At 42.0% G+C, this 19139-nt stretch overlaps 2 protein-coding genes across 2 annotated transcripts in view; both read left to right on the plus strand.

Annotated features, from left to right (window-relative positions):
• The window catches only part of mdm1 (Mdm1 nuclear protein), a 23517-nt gene extending 12542 nt beyond the window's left edge, over positions 1-10975 (plus strand). Inside the window, 6 exon segments of the mRNA XM_048235613.1 lie at positions 735-853; positions 3230-3363; positions 5296-5442; positions 5445-5538; positions 9750-9818; positions 10346-10975. Coding sequence (XP_048091570.1) covers positions 735-853; positions 3230-3363; positions 5296-5442; positions 5445-5538; positions 9750-9818; positions 10346-10455 — 673 coding nt within the window. The 3' untranslated portion in view covers positions 10456-10975.
• A 2581-nt stretch (positions 10976-13556) lies between these two features.
• il22 (interleukin 22) lies at positions 13557-14769 on the plus strand. The gene is made up of 6 exons (XM_048235697.1): positions 13557-13602; positions 13693-13886; positions 14009-14074; positions 14191-14349; positions 14456-14515; positions 14615-14769. Exons 2-6 carry the CDS (start codon positions 13743-13745, stop codon positions 14705-14707), a joined length of 522 nt encoding a protein of 173 aa, XP_048091654.1. The 5' UTR covers positions 13557-13602; positions 13693-13742; the 3' UTR covers positions 14708-14769.
• The last annotated feature ends 4370 nt before the right edge of the window (positions 14770-19139 follow it).

Below are 19139 nucleotides of genomic sequence, written 5' to 3' on the forward strand. Positions count from 1 at the left end.
CTCACTGTCTCAGAACGAGGCGTTTTGTACTTACTTACTACAAGATGAAAGCATGACCTCATCGAGAGAGAGAGAGAGAGAGAGAGAGAGAAAGAGAAAGAGAGAATTTTAATGTGTTTGCTGGTGTGGCCACCCAGGAAAATCCTGCATTCCTGAGCTGTGCCAGACACCATTGTGTGCATGAGTTGCTCTTTAGAGTTACTGCAGCTAATGTTTAACATGACATGACAACCATAAGGCCACTTGCAAGCGTGATGCGTGAATAAGTTCCTAAGTTTGCCTTAACTGACAATTGAGTACTCTTGCATTGCGCTTTGAAAGTTGAACCAAGTTCAACACTCAGCTTGTTCAATGCTAGCACTGCAACCGTTCTGCTGCCAAACCATAACGAAAGGAAACCTGCCGCTTGCCGCTGGTCAGTGTGATCCCCGCCTAACATGCCAACTAGGCATACCCTACTGCATATCTCTACTATACTCTCTCCCTCCCTCTCTCCCTCTCTCTCTCTCTCTCTCTCTTTCTCTCTTTCTCTCTCTCTCTCTGTCTCTTTCTCTCAATTCAGCTCAATTTAGTGTCAAATGTGTTTTATTGACATTGCAAATCATACACCACATCATTCACAAGAAGAGTAGAACATGAATAAATAAACACAAAAAAGAAATCACACACACACACATACAAAGTATTTACACAAATAGGGTATATGAACATGAACATTCTGTCCATCACATTAGGGCTCGGGAGTCCGAGGGATCCAACAGCCTCAGGGAAGGGGGCAGGCTGCCGACGCCCAAACTGCGGACCTTGGGCCTCGCTCAGCGGACTCACCACGACCGCACCACCCCTGCTGCCGGTAACCTGCCATCCTTGAACTCACCGTCGTCAGTTGACAAAAGGAGGGTTGAGATTGAGAAATACTGATGTATTGCTTGAGCAATGTAGGAAAGTTCTTTTATGAGCTTGTTCGTTTGTTGTACTATATATGACTAAATTGTCATATCATTCAATCAGTATTGATGCTTTATTAGCCAAGTATGTTAACACACACAAGGAGTTTGTTATTGTATACGACTAAACACACACAAGGAGTTTGTTATTGTATACGACTAAACACACACAAGGAGTTTGTTATTGTATAGAACTAAACACTCACAAGGAGTTTGTTATTGTATACGACTAAACACACACACACACACATGGTAGAGCAACAAGAGTGTAAAGCATAGGGGCATAAGTGGCAAAAGAGGATGTGGCATAATAGATGGCTCAGGTTAGCTGTTTATAAGGGTGAACAAGCTACTGGAGCTACTATACAGTGTTCTGCAGTGCCTGCCGTAGGGGAAACCATGGAAACAGTTTGGTCCAGGGTGTGAGGACCCCTGGAAATGTAGCTGACCTGTCTGCGTTACAAGTCCTGGAAGGAGAGCAGGGAAGTCCTAGTGACTCAATCACTTGTTCTAACTGTTCTGGCAAAAAAACCCTGCGTGAAGAGTTAAGCATGTCAACATGAAGCAATAAACCCTGCATAGTGACCATGCGGAGTGAGGCGTGTCAACATGAAGAGTGTGCAGCAGGCGTACTGGTGCAGTAGGCCCACTGCACCAGATACAGTAGCAAGGACAAGCTCGCTCTACATCAAATTTCCTTTGACAGGCCAGTGGTCCCCCTAAACAGTTTCCTCAGTTTCACTCTGACTCCTCCGTGATGGGGATCACCCACCTGAGGTCAGATGCAACCGCGTTCCAGTCCTCTCATGCAAAGATTGTTAAGGCGGAGCAAGATATTTCATCAGGACACACTTCCGGGAACCCAGATCGCACGAGGGGGGTCAAAATCCCCCTTTATGCAGAGCAAAGGCAGCGACTGCTCCATTGAAGTCTATGGGCATAGCTCAGAATTTTACCACATATGTTAAGGTCTTGGTTCTATAGAGTTAGGAATGTGAATTTCGGGCACGTTTTCATGATCCTCAAACCCTTCTGAACATTTCAGGTACATTTTTAGCATTTTTGAGCAATCTAGTCTGGAGAAAATCAACCTTATATCAGGTGTGCGCCGGTTATTTATGTCGCTGCTGTTGGCCGGTTGCAATGTACGCTCATCAATACGTCATCGACTCGCCTCTTTATGCAGACAGGATTCGATCCCCATTTCGCGCCCATAGACATGAACTACGACGAAGTATCTTGCTCCGCCTTAACAATCTTTGTCTCATGTATGTAGTCCCGCTTGACCTTTAACCACAAGGAAATGTGGCCAGCTGAGTGTGCACTGGGTCTTAGTGCCTTACTCCGTCTCACTGCCATATTAGCGTGCGCTGGGTCTTAGTGCCTTACTCCGTCTCACTGCCATATTAGCGTGCGCTGGGTCTTAGTGCCTTACTCCGTCTCACTGCCCTATTAGCGTGCGCTGGGTCTTAGTGCCTTACTCAGTCCCTATTTGGTTGGTGTTCTTTTTTATTCTATAATTTATTTTGGCCTTTATTTGGATTAGTGAAAAGTTGAAATGGCATTTTGAAATGGGCATGGGTCAGATTCAGATTCTTGTGGGCACTATGGTTACATGTGCACCATAGTTCCCCCAGAAAACTTGTGTGTGTGTGTGTGTGTGTCTGTGTTTCTACATCTAGGTGGGTGTATTTGTGTGTGTGTGTGCGCGTCTGTATCTATACATGGATTTGAAGTCACGAAAACATGCATGCGCAACTAAGAGGCAGAAAGCACCATAGAACAGCATAGAACAGTGTTCTTTATGAAAAGAATACAATGAAGGTTTGTGCTGAAAACTGCCAATTTGAAATGATGATGGTTAGAGAATATTCAATATGTTCAATGCATGTCACGTCAATGCATGTCTTCGCCATAAACGGCAAAAGACAATGTTATATTAATAATGCAAAGGAACGACAAACTATGAAATAAAGTCTGAAATGAGATGTTATTATCATTAAGACAACAGGGGTATACAAAAAAAATCCGATTGTAGCTTACAGCAGCTGACAGTTAGGTTAAGTTTATAACGTTGTGGCCGGCCACCAAGCGTCTTCTGCCCCACGGCTGCGCGTGCATCTAGTTTTGTTGGTAAACGGGAAACCTGTGTATGTATGTGTGTATGTTTGTTTCAATGTGTGTGTGTGTGTGTGTGTGTGTGTGTGTGTGTGTGTGTGTGTGTGTGTGTGTGTGTCTGTGTCTGTGCGTGCTTATGTTTGTGTCCCAACTGTGTTTGCCAGGAGGAGCCATTTTGGTATCTCCCCCAAGAGTGAAGGCCTCTATGCGTGAGCGACCGAGCCCGTCTCCCCAGGGGAAACCCCGTTCGCCACAAAGGCTCATGGGACATGTTTCCCCAGCCCCGACACCCGGCAAGGTGAGTCACAGCTGTTCCACAGTATCAGTCAGCTTACACGCAACAGCTCCTATAGTTAGTTACTTAGTTAGTTATTGACTAAATTGAAAATAAGGTGTGAGCAAAACAATGGCAATAGAAAACCAAGGTGTTCTATTGCCATTGTTTTGCCGACACCTTATTTTCACCAAATTTACAATACCCCTTTAATTATTTCTTCGGAACCAGGAAGTGTTCAAATGTTAAAGGGACACCAGTCAAGCCTGATGCTTTTTCTCTACGAAGCTCCCCCTAGCGTCTGTATGTGTCGTTACGTGTACGAGCCCTCGCTCGGTCTGAAGCTCTTTTCCTTTTCTTTGCATCTTCCGTCAAGGGTTTTCACTGCTTCTTCGCCGGCTCTGCCATTATACACACGTTTGCAACAATCGCTAGCGTGCGTCTGTGCTCGGGATGCAGGATGTAAACTGATCCTGCTTCTCGCGATGTCTGAGACGTTGTGAGACTAATGTCGGCGGGTCGGCGGCTAATGTTGGCGGGTCGGATACACAGAACTTGCAAGTGGGATATTCTTCCTACAGGCAGTTGGGGCGGGAGAGAGAGTCTTTATTCGCCCTGTAATGAGTCATTTAACCATATACCGACTTACGAAGATGATTAATTAACACGAAAACGTTGCCTGGTCTCCCTTTCATGCTAAAAACTACAAGCTTCCAGTTGATTTCGCCACTCTATGAAGATGGGTGGGATTAAAATCAACTGCCATTTTCTGTTGAGCTCACTCAGTTTTTGCCATCTACGTATAAGTGACATCTGTCTATTCCCTAGATCTGTCTATGTACAGCATATCACATCCATTGTCTAACAGTATAGTCCTTTGTGCATTCACTTCAGATGTTATTGGTTACAGTACAGATTCCTATGATAAGCAGAAACAGGTAAATTCAGTAAACATTATTCAAAATTGTGTTTACCATTGCAGGATTCATCACACCAGTTCTATAGAAGTTGTTTCACATACATAAGCACCTTTTCTCCTTTGCAATAACGTTGGGCTCATGCCCTGTGAACCAAATCTCAGAACCAGATGTCATTAAAAATTAATTAAAATAATGCATATTACCATGTTTGCAGTAATGTTTAAAGTGTAATTCCAGCGAAATTTGACCCAAAGGTGTTTTCCTGCATTAAAACACAACAAATAAGCCGTGGAGACAGTAATTTTCGTTGATTAACCACTACAGAGCTTGGCTTGGTATATATGCTCTTCCCTCAAATCTCAAACAGTGGAGAGTATCTATGCGCAGTAAGCTAAACGCTTCCCAAATAGCATTTTTTTAACCAGTAATATTGTTCAAAACAGCACCAAACCTCGTCAGTAGCATGCTTAGGGTCTCTTGACAGTCTTTTATAATAACTCCGGGTTCGCTAACTAGGTGTTGGTGCTTCGTTTCATGTGTAGAGGCCCTAAGCAAGCTACTGACGAGGTTTGGTGATGTTTTGAACAGTAATACTGGTTAATACTGGTTGATGTGTTTTAATGCAGAAAAATACCCTTGGGTCTATTTTCGCTGGAATTACGCTGGAATCACTTTAACATTGAGTCGCATTGTAAATGTTTATGGCAAGAGGGGAAAAGTTATGTGTAAATTAACATAAACAAATCATATGCCTCTCATATTAAAGTTTACCAGCAGAGTTTTTAACATTTCATCAAAAGACTCCATTCCACAACAATTGGAGGTTCTAAAATGTCACGTTAAATTCAATGAACCTAGATATTCTTTATTCTTACACCGGTCTGATGGTACCTGTTGAAGATAGATATATTTCATTATCCACAATGCATTAATTGCCAGTATGGTTGATGCTGATAGGGTCATATTTTGTCATAATTGTATCACCAAGCCAATCTCCTTTAGTTTTTGTCACAGCCATTGTGATCTTGTCCCACAGGCAGAGGAGGCCAGGCTGACCCGCACGCCTCCCGCGGCAGGCCTGACGACTGTGGACCATCTGCCACTCCGTGATGACGCCTGGTATGGTGCGGGTCTGTCCAAGGAACCCCCCAAAAGGTCGTCGGTCCCAAGGTCGTCCCGAGGCGGGACCCCAATGTGAAGGCCTGGACTGCCCCCTGGGCCACACTGCCTGCCAACCGAATCCAAGGTGCGCTCAGGGACCCCGAGTTCCAGCACAATGGTACGTTCCATCGCTGACCCCATTATACTACCTCTGGCAGACTTGTTTGGTTTATTCCTTAGGGCTGAGCTACACCAGGCACGTAACTGAAGCGCTCCGTTCGTGTTGCGTCTGCTGCAACAATTAGCTTCCACTATAATGTATGTTGGGGAAAAAAAATAGACCACTCTTCTAAAATGGATTTTACGCGTCGCGAACGGAACGCTTCAGTTACGCACCTGGCGTAGCTTCCCTGTCAATCTCTCAGTTATGCTTTGAGGAGGATCCACAACCAAGTGTCAGAACTTTAGTCTGCGCAACAGTGGCGTAGCCAGAAATGTTCAAATGGGTGGACATGGAATAGAACAGTTGGGCAAAGCCAATTTGATTGAACATAAGATAGGACTAGATTAGATGCATACAAACATTAACCAGGCATATTATATTTATGACATAACATTGGAATTTATTGAACGCATTTGATCACAGCCGACAAATTACGCAGAAACATTTTCAACTGGAGCAAAAAATGCATGAATGTGTAGCTTTTGGCGCGTCGCATGAAACACAATTGAGACCACACAGATTGACCATATTGGACAAGTGCAAAGCCTTATCATAGGCATGGTGCATGCATGACATGAAAAGTGGAACTTAGCCTGTTGAACGAATTTCATCATAGCTGACAAATTACGTATAGTCGGCTAAACATTTTAAACTTAACAACCGAAACAACTTAATTCAAAACTGCATAAACACTGCATCGGCGTGTTACATAAAACACAAATTGAAGCATCAATTTGGATGCTCCTGGTTTGAATCCTACCTCACAGGACGCTCGTTTAACGTATCATGGCTTGGTCAGCTATCTGCACCTCACCATCTCACCACAGGGGTCCCCCAGGGCTCAGTGCTGGGCCCCCTCCTCTTTGCTATCTACACCACCTCCTTGGGACAGATTATCCGTTAAAGCACGGCTTCTCATACCACTGCTATGCAGGCGACACACAGCTCTATCTGTCCTTTCCACCTGGCGACCCCCTGGTTTCAGCACGGATCTCAGATTGCCTTTCAGACATAGCTACATGGATGAAGGCACACCACCTCCAGCTGAGCCTCTCAAAGACTGAACTGCTGGTCATCCCAGCTAAACCTACCATACACCACGACATCAACATCAAATTTGACTCCCTGTCTGTTTCACCCGACCAGGACTGCAAGAAATCTAGGAGTTGTTCTCGACAACCAACTAAACTTCTCAGATCATGTTGCCTCAGTAAGCCCGGTCATGCCGTTTAAGCACTCTACAACATCACGGAAAATCAGGACTTACTTGACTCAAGATGCTACCCAACTTCTGGTTCAGGCAATAGTCATCTCCGCGACTCGACTACTGCAATGCCCTCCTGACAGGTCTCCCAGCCTGCGCAGTGAAACCACTTCAGATGATCCAGAATCGGGCGGCGCCTGGCCTACAACCAACCCAAAAGGGCACATGTTACCCCGCTGCTCATCCAGCTACACTGGCTACCTATGGCAGCCCGCATCAAATTCAAGTCTCTAGCGCTTGCCTACAAAGTAGTCTCTGGTTCTGCTCCCACCTACTTGAATGCCCTCATACAGACTTACACTACCTCCAGACCGCTGCGCTCATCTGACCGAACGACGTCTAGCTCTACCACCCGGTACGCTCAAGCCAATCAAACTTTTTCTCATCTGTTGTTCCTCGTTGGTGGAACACTGCCAGTTCCTACAAGGGCAGGGACATCCTTTTCCACTTTCAAAAAACTCCTGAAGACCCAGCTCTTTAGAGAACATCTACTCTCATAGCAACACTTACAACAAGTCTTACTGATCCTAGCACTCACCAGCCGTTAAACTGACAAGTAACTGTTAAAATACAGCACTCACCGACGACTTATTCTTACTGTACTCTAATGTGTTTTTTTTTAAACTGTCCTAAAATTGTGAGAATTGTTCTAAAACTTACTGTTTACCATGTTGTTAGTCGCTTTGGTTAAAAAAGCGTCAGCCAAATGTAATGTAATGTAATGTAATGTAATGCATCAGATTGATCATTGGACAATCCTACTGCAAAGCCTTTTCATAGGCATGCTAAGACATAAAAAGTGGAATATGAATGCATTTCATCACACAGCTGACAATTACGCAGAAACATTTTAAACGGAGCAAAACAATGCATGCAGCTTCAGCACGTCACATAAACACAATCAAAAGATTGATCATATTGGACAACTGTAAAGCGTTATCATAGGCACGTAACTTTTATGACATGAAAAAGTGGAATTTATTGAACGCTTTCGATCACAGCAATACGCCGTTAGGCCTACATGAACGTAGCTTCGGTGTGTCATCACTTCAAATTGAAACAGAGTGGACATTTGCGGTATATTGCGTCTGTCTGTTCATCAGTGTACATCATACACTTTTCTCTGTGTTCGTATTTCCCATGTACACCAACAAAAGTTATAAAAAATCATTTCCATTACTATGTTGTTGCGTTGTAAACAATTTTCCAGTCAGCCCACCACTGACTAACTGATTTTCAACGTCTAATTTTCCACTACCCTGCTCTCTGTCTGAATCACTCTCTGCGTAGTAATGACCTGTATTAGTGACCTCGTCTGCAGCTTTTTCCATGAGGTAAAATTTGATGGTCATTGATCAATGATGCGACAGTCATTTTCATGGCATTTCTGCATTTCAGCATTTCTGCACAAAAGGTAGCTCATTTGGAATATAAGCAACTTTAAGAAATCAACTGTATCATATCTGGGTTCAAGATCAATTTACCAAATAACTGCAGTGTGAGAAATTATCACCAAATATTGAAAGCATTACAGGCAAATATTGATACAATAATGCATCTATAAAATAGTTGCATAGTGATTAATCATTAAATGCAGTATATCAGTGAATCCTTTGGACCAGCAATGAATTTTGATATTGTAAGACAAAATTGCAGTGTTGTGTTTCCATGAAATCCAGGTCAGCCAAAAAAGTGATTTCAAAGTGATTTCAGTAGGAAACGCGACAATGACAATGAGTTTACCGTCAGAGAGAAAAGGTGAGGTCAAGTTCCTGCTAGCAACAGAGCGTTAGGAGGATTGGTGCACATAATGTAGGTCACTTCCCATCCTCCACGTTTGCACTTTCTCCTTACAGTGAGAAGCATGCTTATGTTGTGCATTAACTAAAACTAACTACATAAGCATCTGCAGCACAGCACACTTGATGATATGCATTTATAAACCCAGAATCAATAGTAAAGAACACACGCAGCTGCTGTGTGATTAAACAGCTACCATTACCGTCTCTTCCTTGTAATATTACATAACGTGCAAGTTCATTTTACAAGGAAGCACTTAATATGCAACTTGGCATCACTGGGATTCTAGCAAAAGATCCAGTAAACCACAGATACAGTGCGCCGCATTAAACAAAAAGTTTGGATGCGGGAGGAAATGTTATACTAATCTGTTTATACATTGCTGTGGTGCTTCAGGCAATAATACTTGATGCACACATGTGTTTGTTGTGTAGGCTACACTCTCTTTGGAATTAAAAAATGACAAGTTGTGCAGCAGTTACCAATAGTGTTTCAAAATGATACATGTTGGAGAGAATGCAATGTATTGATTGAACTGCAGTTCAAAGGCCCTGGTTCCTCGTGTGAGACAAGTCCTTACTCCGGGTGCTTGCATGTGAGCCTGGTGTGTCATCATCACGTGTCATCCCGGAAATTCCCATCTATTGTGCTCCGCTGTTGCTTACATTGGACTTATGCATTGCCTTGCTAATGCACAGGAATACTGTACTGACACCGCTATCCTTCAGGTCTGGAAAGTGGTGCAGTACAGCATGGTCATGTTTTTGATAGTCTTTTTCACCTGCTCATTGGGTCTTGCTATCTCATTTCTGCAAGTGCACTGATGTTCATGAATGCCTTTCTGAAAGCTTTTTTTTATATCTTGACCTTAAATTGATTGACACTGTCTAGACATCTAGACAATTTCCTGTTGGTTTTGTAGGCGGTTGCCTAATACAGTTAGCGGTTAGGCCACTTTGCATCTTTACCCAGATTAGCTGCAAGCAAGCACATGCACTTCACCAAAACGTGTGCCTGTCACATGGACATTTCAAGTTGGTTGACTGTCTTGATCCATTTCATTTTTAGTTCATTTTAAATAATAATTTCTTCCTCCTTGAAGGTAACTTGGGTCTTCATCGACCAGGACTCTTTGTGTATCCTTCAAGTGATACAACTCTGTCGGATGATGGTAAAAAGTCATTCAGTGCTTCTCTTCCTGCTCCAAACATGCACCAAACCTGCACCAAAAAAAGTGACTTCAAATCATATAAATCATATAAATTGTCCATTCTAAAACAGACACTCGTACACACACACACACACACACACACACACACACACACGCACACACACACACACGCATGCATGCATATGCATGTGCAAACGGCAAACACACACACACATGTACATATGTGTACATGTGTACATATATTTATATACATATATACAGTATATATTCATACAAATATACAAACATACCCCCACACACACACACACATACTATACATACTTTTATGCATGTGTAAACATATACAGTATCTGTCTGCATGTAAAAGCGTATCTGTCTGCATGCATGAAGTGTATTGTATAGGCTGAGGCATACTATATAGTTGTAGAGTAGTTATAGAGTATGTAGTGCAGCGCTTCTTGTCTGTGCTGATCTTCCATGTTGATAACACTGGTGCCTTGCCTTACCTCTGACTCCGTTTCACACAGACGACCGCATGTCACACATCTCAGCCAGATCTGCAGCGTCCTGCTCCATGGCTGACCAGGTGTTGGGCCGGGCTTTGAAGAGGAAGGAGAACTTCTGGGGGAAAAGCTAACTTCTGTGTGTGTGTGTATGCATGTGTGTGTGTGTGTGTGTTTGTGGTTACAGCAGGTGATCAGATGAGGTTGGTGGAGATTACGATTTGCCACTAGATCAACTGATAAACCCATGAGTCATTTTGGGACTCTCTTTTTCACCACAAGTAAAAGGCAATACAATACTTTGAAAAATTATGTTTGACAGGTGATTACTAGGGTGTAAATTGTAGATTTTAGAAATTATTTTTTGTTAGTGTACTGTCGGTCTTAATGAGACTTTTTTTATTACACTTTTTGGTACAGCAAAATGTGATAACTTGCTCTTGTAAGAGCTCTGATTTGAATGGATTGATTGAATATATCTAATGAAATGCTATGTTTGTAAAGCCTGTGTACATTTGAATATTTACAGTTTGTACATTTTGTACATCTGTGCCTAACAATTCAGAGACCAGTCTCGACTAAGACCATTTGTTTTGTTTAGGAACAGATTATGCTCTGTATGATACTACGCTTGGGAAACATGCCTCAATAAAGATTTCAATGATCAAAATAAGCTTGAGCATATGTTCCTCTTCCCTGTATATTATGTAGCTTGACTCCGCCAGATGGATTGCTTCACATTTGCTCCGCATATTCATCTGGGAACTTTCCGTTGGAGAATGTTTGGTAAGGGGCGAAAATATTGGTTAGCTGATTGGATAAACCATCTGTCTATCACCACCTACGTTGGTACGTTGGGCCAAATCAACCAATCAGATCAACGAAGCGTTCTTCTAATGCCATCTTTTAACATACAAGTTAGGTAATTAGCTAACGTTAGCGTTTTTAAACTTACCATTTGTATTTGACATGAACCTCATCAACGACAATCCCCACCAAGTTTTCATGGTAGGCTACACTTCTGAAGAAAGCATCTTCTCGTTAAGTAGCCTAACTAAGATTCAGGGCTACCAAACACTAACTGGAATTGGCCGTGGAGGATGTCTGTGTCCTTCATTACTCCCAGCTACATTGCAAAGACTCCTAGCTTCCCAGGAATACTCGAATATTCAGATAAAATTTCAGCGATAGCTATGCTCATCTCATCCGTGGAAGTCGCCATGTTGTATTCACTCATACTCTAAGTGGCTTTAAATTAGGGCTGTCAAAATAACTGATTCATTTCGATTAATTAATTTAAGAAAAAATAACTGATTTAAAAAAAAAAAAAAGCGGATTAACCGATTCCATATGACCTTTGACCCCAAGCTGTTCTAGTCAGTAACCATTAGACTATAAAATGAAGGAGGGAGAAGAAAATGTTCTGCCTAGATCATTGATTGTAATATTTACTTTTAAAAAACAGCCTGATGGTGTTGATAAAAATAAAGCTTTCACAGCAAAAATGATATGCGATTAATTTAGATTAATTAATCACATATGTAATTAATTCGATTAAATGTTTTAATCAATTGACAGCCTCACCTCCCAGATCAAGGCCTATCCTACTCACACTGCCCTCTACCAGCTGACCACCACAGAGTTTCTCCCCTCCAGTCATCTCACTCCTAGTTTTCTCTCTGGACTTCTACACGGTTGACGCTGTGCATCTCTTTCTGTCTTTTTCTTTCTCTCCTGTTTGCGCATATAACAGGGCTCCCACAGGTAAGTGTCTATTCCAGACACATTTTTGGGGCAAAGCTTTACTGCTTGCTTGAGTATCCCAACTTTGTTTATTTGATTCCCATTTATTTATCTCCTGGTCTAAAAAAGTTAAATATTCTTGAATGCTTCATGACTGCTCTGAAATCATTGGTCGGTATATTGTATCATTGAGTACAGTACATAGTAAGTCATGGAAATTCAGTTTTGGAAAAAGGAAAAAGTCATGGAACCCTATAGTTCTATATTGTGAGGTTGACATGCAGAGGTGTAGTGGTAAAATAAGAGGTGGGTAACTATGAATTCTGTGATCACAGTAAGGTGGACTGTGACATGCAGTATCAGATTTTTAAAAAGGCATTCAGAACATGTTTGATGATGGTGGAGGTTATTGTCCATTGTTTATAACAATACCAATGGTATTAAAAGATTCCTAGAGTGTTGATGAGTGTACATATTGTGAATGTGAATAATAAAGTGTGATTTTTTAATGTTGAAAGTTGCAATTGGTTAATACATTCTTTTGAGAGGTGGATAAACTCTATTTCTGAAATTTCAGAGGTGGGTTAACTGTGTTAACTTGCGTTTAGCCTCCACTACATCCCTGTTTACACGGCTGGACAGCATCTGTTTCTTCGTCCGAGCGCTCTACGTCGCAGCCTGCCAGCCTCCTACATGTACACAGTCCCCGGGGGCTTGCCCTGGGGTGTCAGCTTGTGTGCTGACCCATGACGTCGCAGCCAAGCCAGCACGGCCTCTCAGAACTCTGGACCTCTTTGTGCGACTGCTACAGACAGCCCCACACACACACACTGACGCAATGGCGCGCTTTGCCCCTGCTGTTATTGATAACGACAGATGGTGCAGTCAGGGTTTACAAACAAGCACTGTTATTGGAAAAAATAAAAACATGGCTGCTTTTCAGAGCTACATTGTGTGATGTTGGTGAGGCTATGTGTTTAGACTTGAGGATAAAGGGACCAGCATGGCTTCCTGCACCAATGAAAGCCTGCTGAGGTGTCACCTGGCAACATCAATGGAATTGTTTCAGAGGGCAGTGGACTCTTCCTCTTATTGGCAGTGACTGTGCAAACACAATAAAGTCGCTCCAACGATACCAATGCTCATGTGCCTACAGCCTTCATTGTGTTTGCTCAATATCAGAGGGTGGGGAATTCACACATTCATAATCGGATGTTCCTACTGTAGGCCTTGTCAAACTTTAAAAAATTGACCTGGTCAGCATTAAATTACCTGTATTATGTTGCTGGAGTTTTGATCACCTGTGGTGGATGATGGTTCAAAAGAGGAAATGATATCATGTCATGTTTTGCCCCTTAATGTTGTCCTTACCAGTATGTGTAGTTGCAATTTTTCCAACAGGTAGTGTCAAGGGGGTAGTACACATGAAAGGAAATGGGAAACCACAATGACGTTCAGATAAAATCTAGGGCACTTCTTGAGGATATAAATACTGTCAGCTCACGGGGACAGCATGCAATCCTAAACTAACCTGCAAGGTAAGAAGTCAATCAGCCTTTCAAGGATTGTAAACTCAAAGGATTTGCCTGTGGTTGTGATTGATTGAGAAAATTTGTTTTTATTTCTAGGAGTCCCAGCAATTGTGTTCACTGCCAACGTCCATCGTCCAGCTGAAATCATGAAGAGTTTTCTTGTCCTTGCTTTCGTGGTGTGCTGCGCTGTCTGGGGAGACACAGCGTCGCTGCTAACCAGGCATAAGCACTGTTCACAACCCCTGGACAACTCCGCTACCTGGAATAACATCATAGATGTGGCCCAACATGTGAGTGGAGTTGCATAGAAGCGTTATTGGAGTTCTTTATTTGTTATGCAACATTCTTCTTTAAATGAACGAGTATGAATGGACTTACGAGTTGACTAATTGGCGTTAATTTGTCTGGACAGGCGCAAGGACTGGACAAGAACCACATGACCCGCATACTTCCAAAGATGCCCGAGAAGGAATTTAAAGTGAGTATGCTTAGTGTGATGTTTGGACCTATAGCGGATATCTGATTGTGTATAGGCTACAACTTGTTAGTTAAAGGCTTATGTGGAGTCATTAAATGTACGTTTCAAAATTGCAGGAGAATGACAGCTGCTGTGTGCACGCTAACATCTTGGACTACTACCTCAAGAATGTGCTGACCGATGCTCTGCCGACTAATGATCACCACTCTCGTCTGCCCATTGTCAAAGAAGAGCTGCACAGGGTCAGACGCGACTTGGTGACCAATGCCAACTGTGTATGTAACTTTTTATTGCAACAAAATGTCTTCCTGTAGGCCTATAGACCTACTTTTGATTTGGTGTTGAGGCGATATCTAACCAAATTTTATGTTTCTTTTTCAGGATCTAAATAAATATGATGTGTACAAGTACAACAAGACATTCAGAAAGAATTTCTTGGCGGTGAGTCTATTCTTTGATAAACGTTGATAAATTGCCCTGTCAATATTAGGCTACTGGCAGCAGGGACAGCACCTAATCAACCCCACATTTTCATTTCAGAAGGGTGTTGACGCTACGATCAAGGCAATTAGCGAGATGGATATTCTCTTTCACTACCTCTACGAATCCTGCGGGAAGGAGCGTTGTACATAAACCTTTACTGGACCACAGATGCCCAATAACTACTTTGGGCGCGTGGCCCAGTCAAAAAGGCCTAGCAGCTCTATTAACCTGAAACTGACTCAATAGGCAACATATAGCCTATATTAATTAAAATAGGACAAATTATTAAAGACTAAGGTATTTCGTGTCACTGTACCTTTATATTTATTTATAAGTATGATGTGTTGCATTTATTTATTTATTTATTTATATTGTAACTATTTATTATAGCCTAATTTCTGGAAAGTTTTTGAAATTGTTACGTTTGTTTTTGACAAATTGTCATTGTACACAGGTGGATTCAAGGTTGAATCACTTCGTAAATGCATTGTAAAAGCATTTTTTAAAAAGACCATAGGCCATGCAACCATTGGGAAACCAGATTGTATTGTCATATTTTCAACCAAATGTATTGTTTTTGTAAACATATTTGAAAAAAATAAAAATAAAGTCATTTGTGTAATATAATGCAAATTATTTTGTTTCGTTAATCTACACATACAGTAGGTTACAAGGGGAGTGCCTGTAGTGAGTGCTCCCAAAGTGTTTGGTCCAATAAATACTTGCAGAACACAGTATGGGCATTCCAGGGTCCGGTTCCCCTATAACGATGGATAGGCTACATGGACTTACAAGGATTTTACGACTCATCAATCGTCCGTGTTTTAGTTGTGGTTTAGTTTTTCCGACTGTTTCGAAAATGCCTGTAGCGTGAACGCGCGTGCACTAGTGTCTAGGCTACTCTTAAGATGCTCTTAAGAGGAGCTGTCCACGTTAATAGTTCTGAAATATCCTCTAATTTGGTAATTTCAGGTGACTACACGTACGTCACTGCTACCGTTTAAACAGGATGTTGACATCTGCATGTAAACATCCCAGTAGGCTACACACAGATAATAAAATAGTAATTATTTAAGATTAGATTGTTGCACAGTGTATTGTTGGCCTACATATGTAGGCTACTCAATAGCCTATGTCATGCCTGTTCTTTGCTAAATGTGAGAGTCCCACTGTGTGTGCTGTCTGCGCAATAGTGTTTTGGGGTGTCACTGAAGAAGACGTTTGAACCAGGGATGGATTACTGCACGGGCCTACCGGGCCCAGGCCCAGGGGCCCAAGGGGTCAGGGGGCCCTGAAGCCCAAGCCTTTGCACGGAATCATTGCCTTAATATCAACAAATCAGGATGTAGGCTATGAATCTGATTGAATTTAATATTGGCCATCCCCAAGATCCCACCAGAATACAGGAAATCACATCAAACAAATTAAAAATGTTCTGGGGGAGGACCCCCAACCCCCCCCTCCCACATTTACGACAATTAGTGGGGGGTCCTTAATACATCTGGGCCCAGGGGCCCAAAATTTCATAATCCGCCCATGGTTTGAACATGAGGAAGAGAACGATTAAGAAGTGAGGAAATGTGTAGGCTTAACAATGTCTTAGATTTTGATGCAGCACAGGCTAAATAATGTTCCTTAGCCTACTCTGCTCTTTGTAGGCCTAGGCCTAATAAAATATAAACTTACAGTACCCTCCAGAATTATTGGCACCTTGGCTAAAGTTGACTAAAAACCGGTATAAAAAAATATCTGTTGGTGATTTATTGTAATCTCACAATAAAAAAAGAATTAGGAAAAATCCAACCTTGAATTTTGAGAAAAAGGAAAACAAAATACGTCGCTCGCAATTATTGGCACCCCTGCTTGTAATACCTTCTTAAGCCTCCCTTTGCCAATACAACATCTTTACAAAATCTCCCCAGATCGTCCAGAGTACACTTGTGCATTCTCCTCTTTGACGCACCCAACTGTTTTTCTATGGAGTTTAGACTGAGATGGCAATGTCCGAAGCTTGATTTTATGTTCAGCAAACCATATTTGTTTTGATATGGATATTTGTTTTGGTTCATTGACCTGATGAATGATCCAATCATGGCCAACTTTTAGTGTCTAGGCAGAGATTGACAGATTTCCTTTGAAAATGTTCAGGTTTTTCTTCCCTTTATTTCCCTTTGGAAATAAAAACAGCCCCTCCACCATAATTCTCATTAGGCATGGGGTTCTTTTCAGTATAGTCATTCTTCTATGTATGCCAAACACACCTAAAGTGTTTCTAGCCAAAGAGCACAATTTTCATTTCATCTGACAATAGACCATACTTCCAGACAAAGTCACTGTACCATTTAGTAAGTCCTGCAGTTTGCATTGGTAATTGAATGACTGGACAGGCTTTTACCTGGCATGCCCTCTAAATAATCTATTAGCAGTGAGGTCACTTTTGAAGATTTTTTAGGGACTTGGTGACCCCAAGATGATACCTTTGTCTGTAACTCTCCAACAGTGGTTCTTATGAATTTTTTGCCTATCTTACCATCCTCCATACTGTAGGCCTATGTGGGGGCCTTAGAACCTTTAATCATTGTTTTAACTGTAAATATAGGCATTTTCAAGAAAGTACCTAGTTTTCTGACTTTTAAGCTATTTTAAGCGTGGTTTCAAAATTAGTTTGAATCAGTTATTTTTATATATATATATATATATATATATATATATATATATATATATATATATAGCCAATAGATAAAAAGTTAAAAGAACAACATTGTGCTGCTTCAAACCCTACCACTGCATAAAGGCTCACAAATAGCCTACTAGTGACTAGCTAATGACACCAGCTTGACTGCAGTGTGTCTCTTGAGAAGGCACCTGTTGCTGAATTCGCCTGCTCTTCTCAGGTGTCTGTTGGGACAGTGGGAATTCAGAGGAAATACCAGGTGATACGTAAGGGATAATGTATTGTCCGCCGGTAATTATCAGAAAATAAGTCCCGACAGGGAGAACAGAGGAGGGGTTTTGCTTCGACCTATAATGACTATACTACTTGCCAAAACGAGAAAAGAAACATAACACAATGAATCTTTAAAAATGATTTTGCTACCGTTTCGTGTCTTCCGCTGACAAAAAACATAGTTCGCCACACAGATAGAACTTGACAGTTTCAGGTGTTGCGTGCCAACGTCTTACTAGCTTACTCCCTTTCAATGAAATTCCATTGCAATAAGCGAACGGAATTCTTGCGGAGGGATGTGAAAGACGTTAATCAACCCGTTGCCATTGACAGCGGTGATTTTGCCGGTGATTTATGTAGATTTGACATAGGCCCGAACGTTGGGAAGGCTGTGAACGTGAATGGAACTTTTTGCCGTGTAATAATACACCATTAGTATACACTCACCTCAACTTCCCTCGGTCAACCATTCAGGCTCTGACCCATGGGAGATGACACTTTCGCTAGATAAAAATTTCCTGGTGTGCCTGTGTGTGTGTGTGTGTTTGTGTACTGTACTGTATGTGTGTGTTTGTGTGTGTGTGTGTGTGTGTTTGTGGACTGTACTGTATGTGTGTGTTTGTGTGTGCGTTTGTGTATGTGTGTTTGTGTATGTGTGTGTTTGTGTGTGTGTGTGTGTGTGTGAGAGAGAGAGAGAGAGTGTGTGTTTATCCTCCTCACTGACAATAGGGAAGTTCTTGGGCATTTACAGCAGAAGGCCCAGAGGAAGCACCAGTGAATGAAAACCATGGCAACAGTGGATATCCCCATTCCCCACCTAAAAATAGCCCCCTGATTGCTTCTATTTATAGCAGGTGCCTTTATGGCAAGTCTCTTTGAAAGAATGTGGAATGCACAGAATATACATACTTCAACACTCCCCAAAGTCAGATAATTACTTCCTTGTCCTGTTCACATATGATTAGAAAGCAGCTCTGAGCATTTCCTCATGGGGCAAAAAGGTCTCTTGTACTCTTCCTCCTCGCGAGCTACCAGTAGCTCCCCACCTGTTTCTAAGTAGCTCTCCAAAAGGTTTGAGGTGTTCATAAATCTGATAACCCAGGCACTTGGGAAACATGTTAAAATTCCTATGAAATCAAATTCACAGTCAAAGAGAGAAGGTAAATGAGTTGATAGGAAGTCAACTACGTGAATACATGCCATGCTTACTAACACAAAAGCTCTCGGCCATGTCCATTTTGTCAAAGTAGCTCTCGGAGGAAAAAAGGTTGGAGACCCCTGGTTTAGAACATGTTATAGACCCTTTCAACAATAAAAACAAAAACAATGCTTGAACGTTATTTGGGCCCCAATCTACTTCCTCTGCATTAAGATAACATTTGGAATGTTAAAAAGGAAGTCTTGTGGGGCCAACTATGATGCTGATAATGGAACTCTCTTGAAAGGGTCTATACAGAAAAATGGATGCTAGCAGCTACACCCCTGCTCTCTAGCATCATGTTTTGATGTGGAGTCAACTGCAGTAGGAGGCAGTGGGTGTGGGTATCATGGAGGCCCTCCATGATACCCACATTGGAGTGGAGGGGCATTGGAGTGAGGAGGCACAGAGGCCTCCTACTGCAGTTAGAGCTGCAG

This window comes from Alosa alosa, chromosome 23 (assembly GCF_017589495.1).
Source record: "Alosa alosa isolate M-15738 ecotype Scorff River chromosome 23, AALO_Geno_1.1, whole genome shotgun sequence".
Lineage (NCBI taxonomy): Eukaryota > Metazoa > Chordata > Actinopteri > Clupeiformes > Clupeidae > Alosa > Alosa alosa.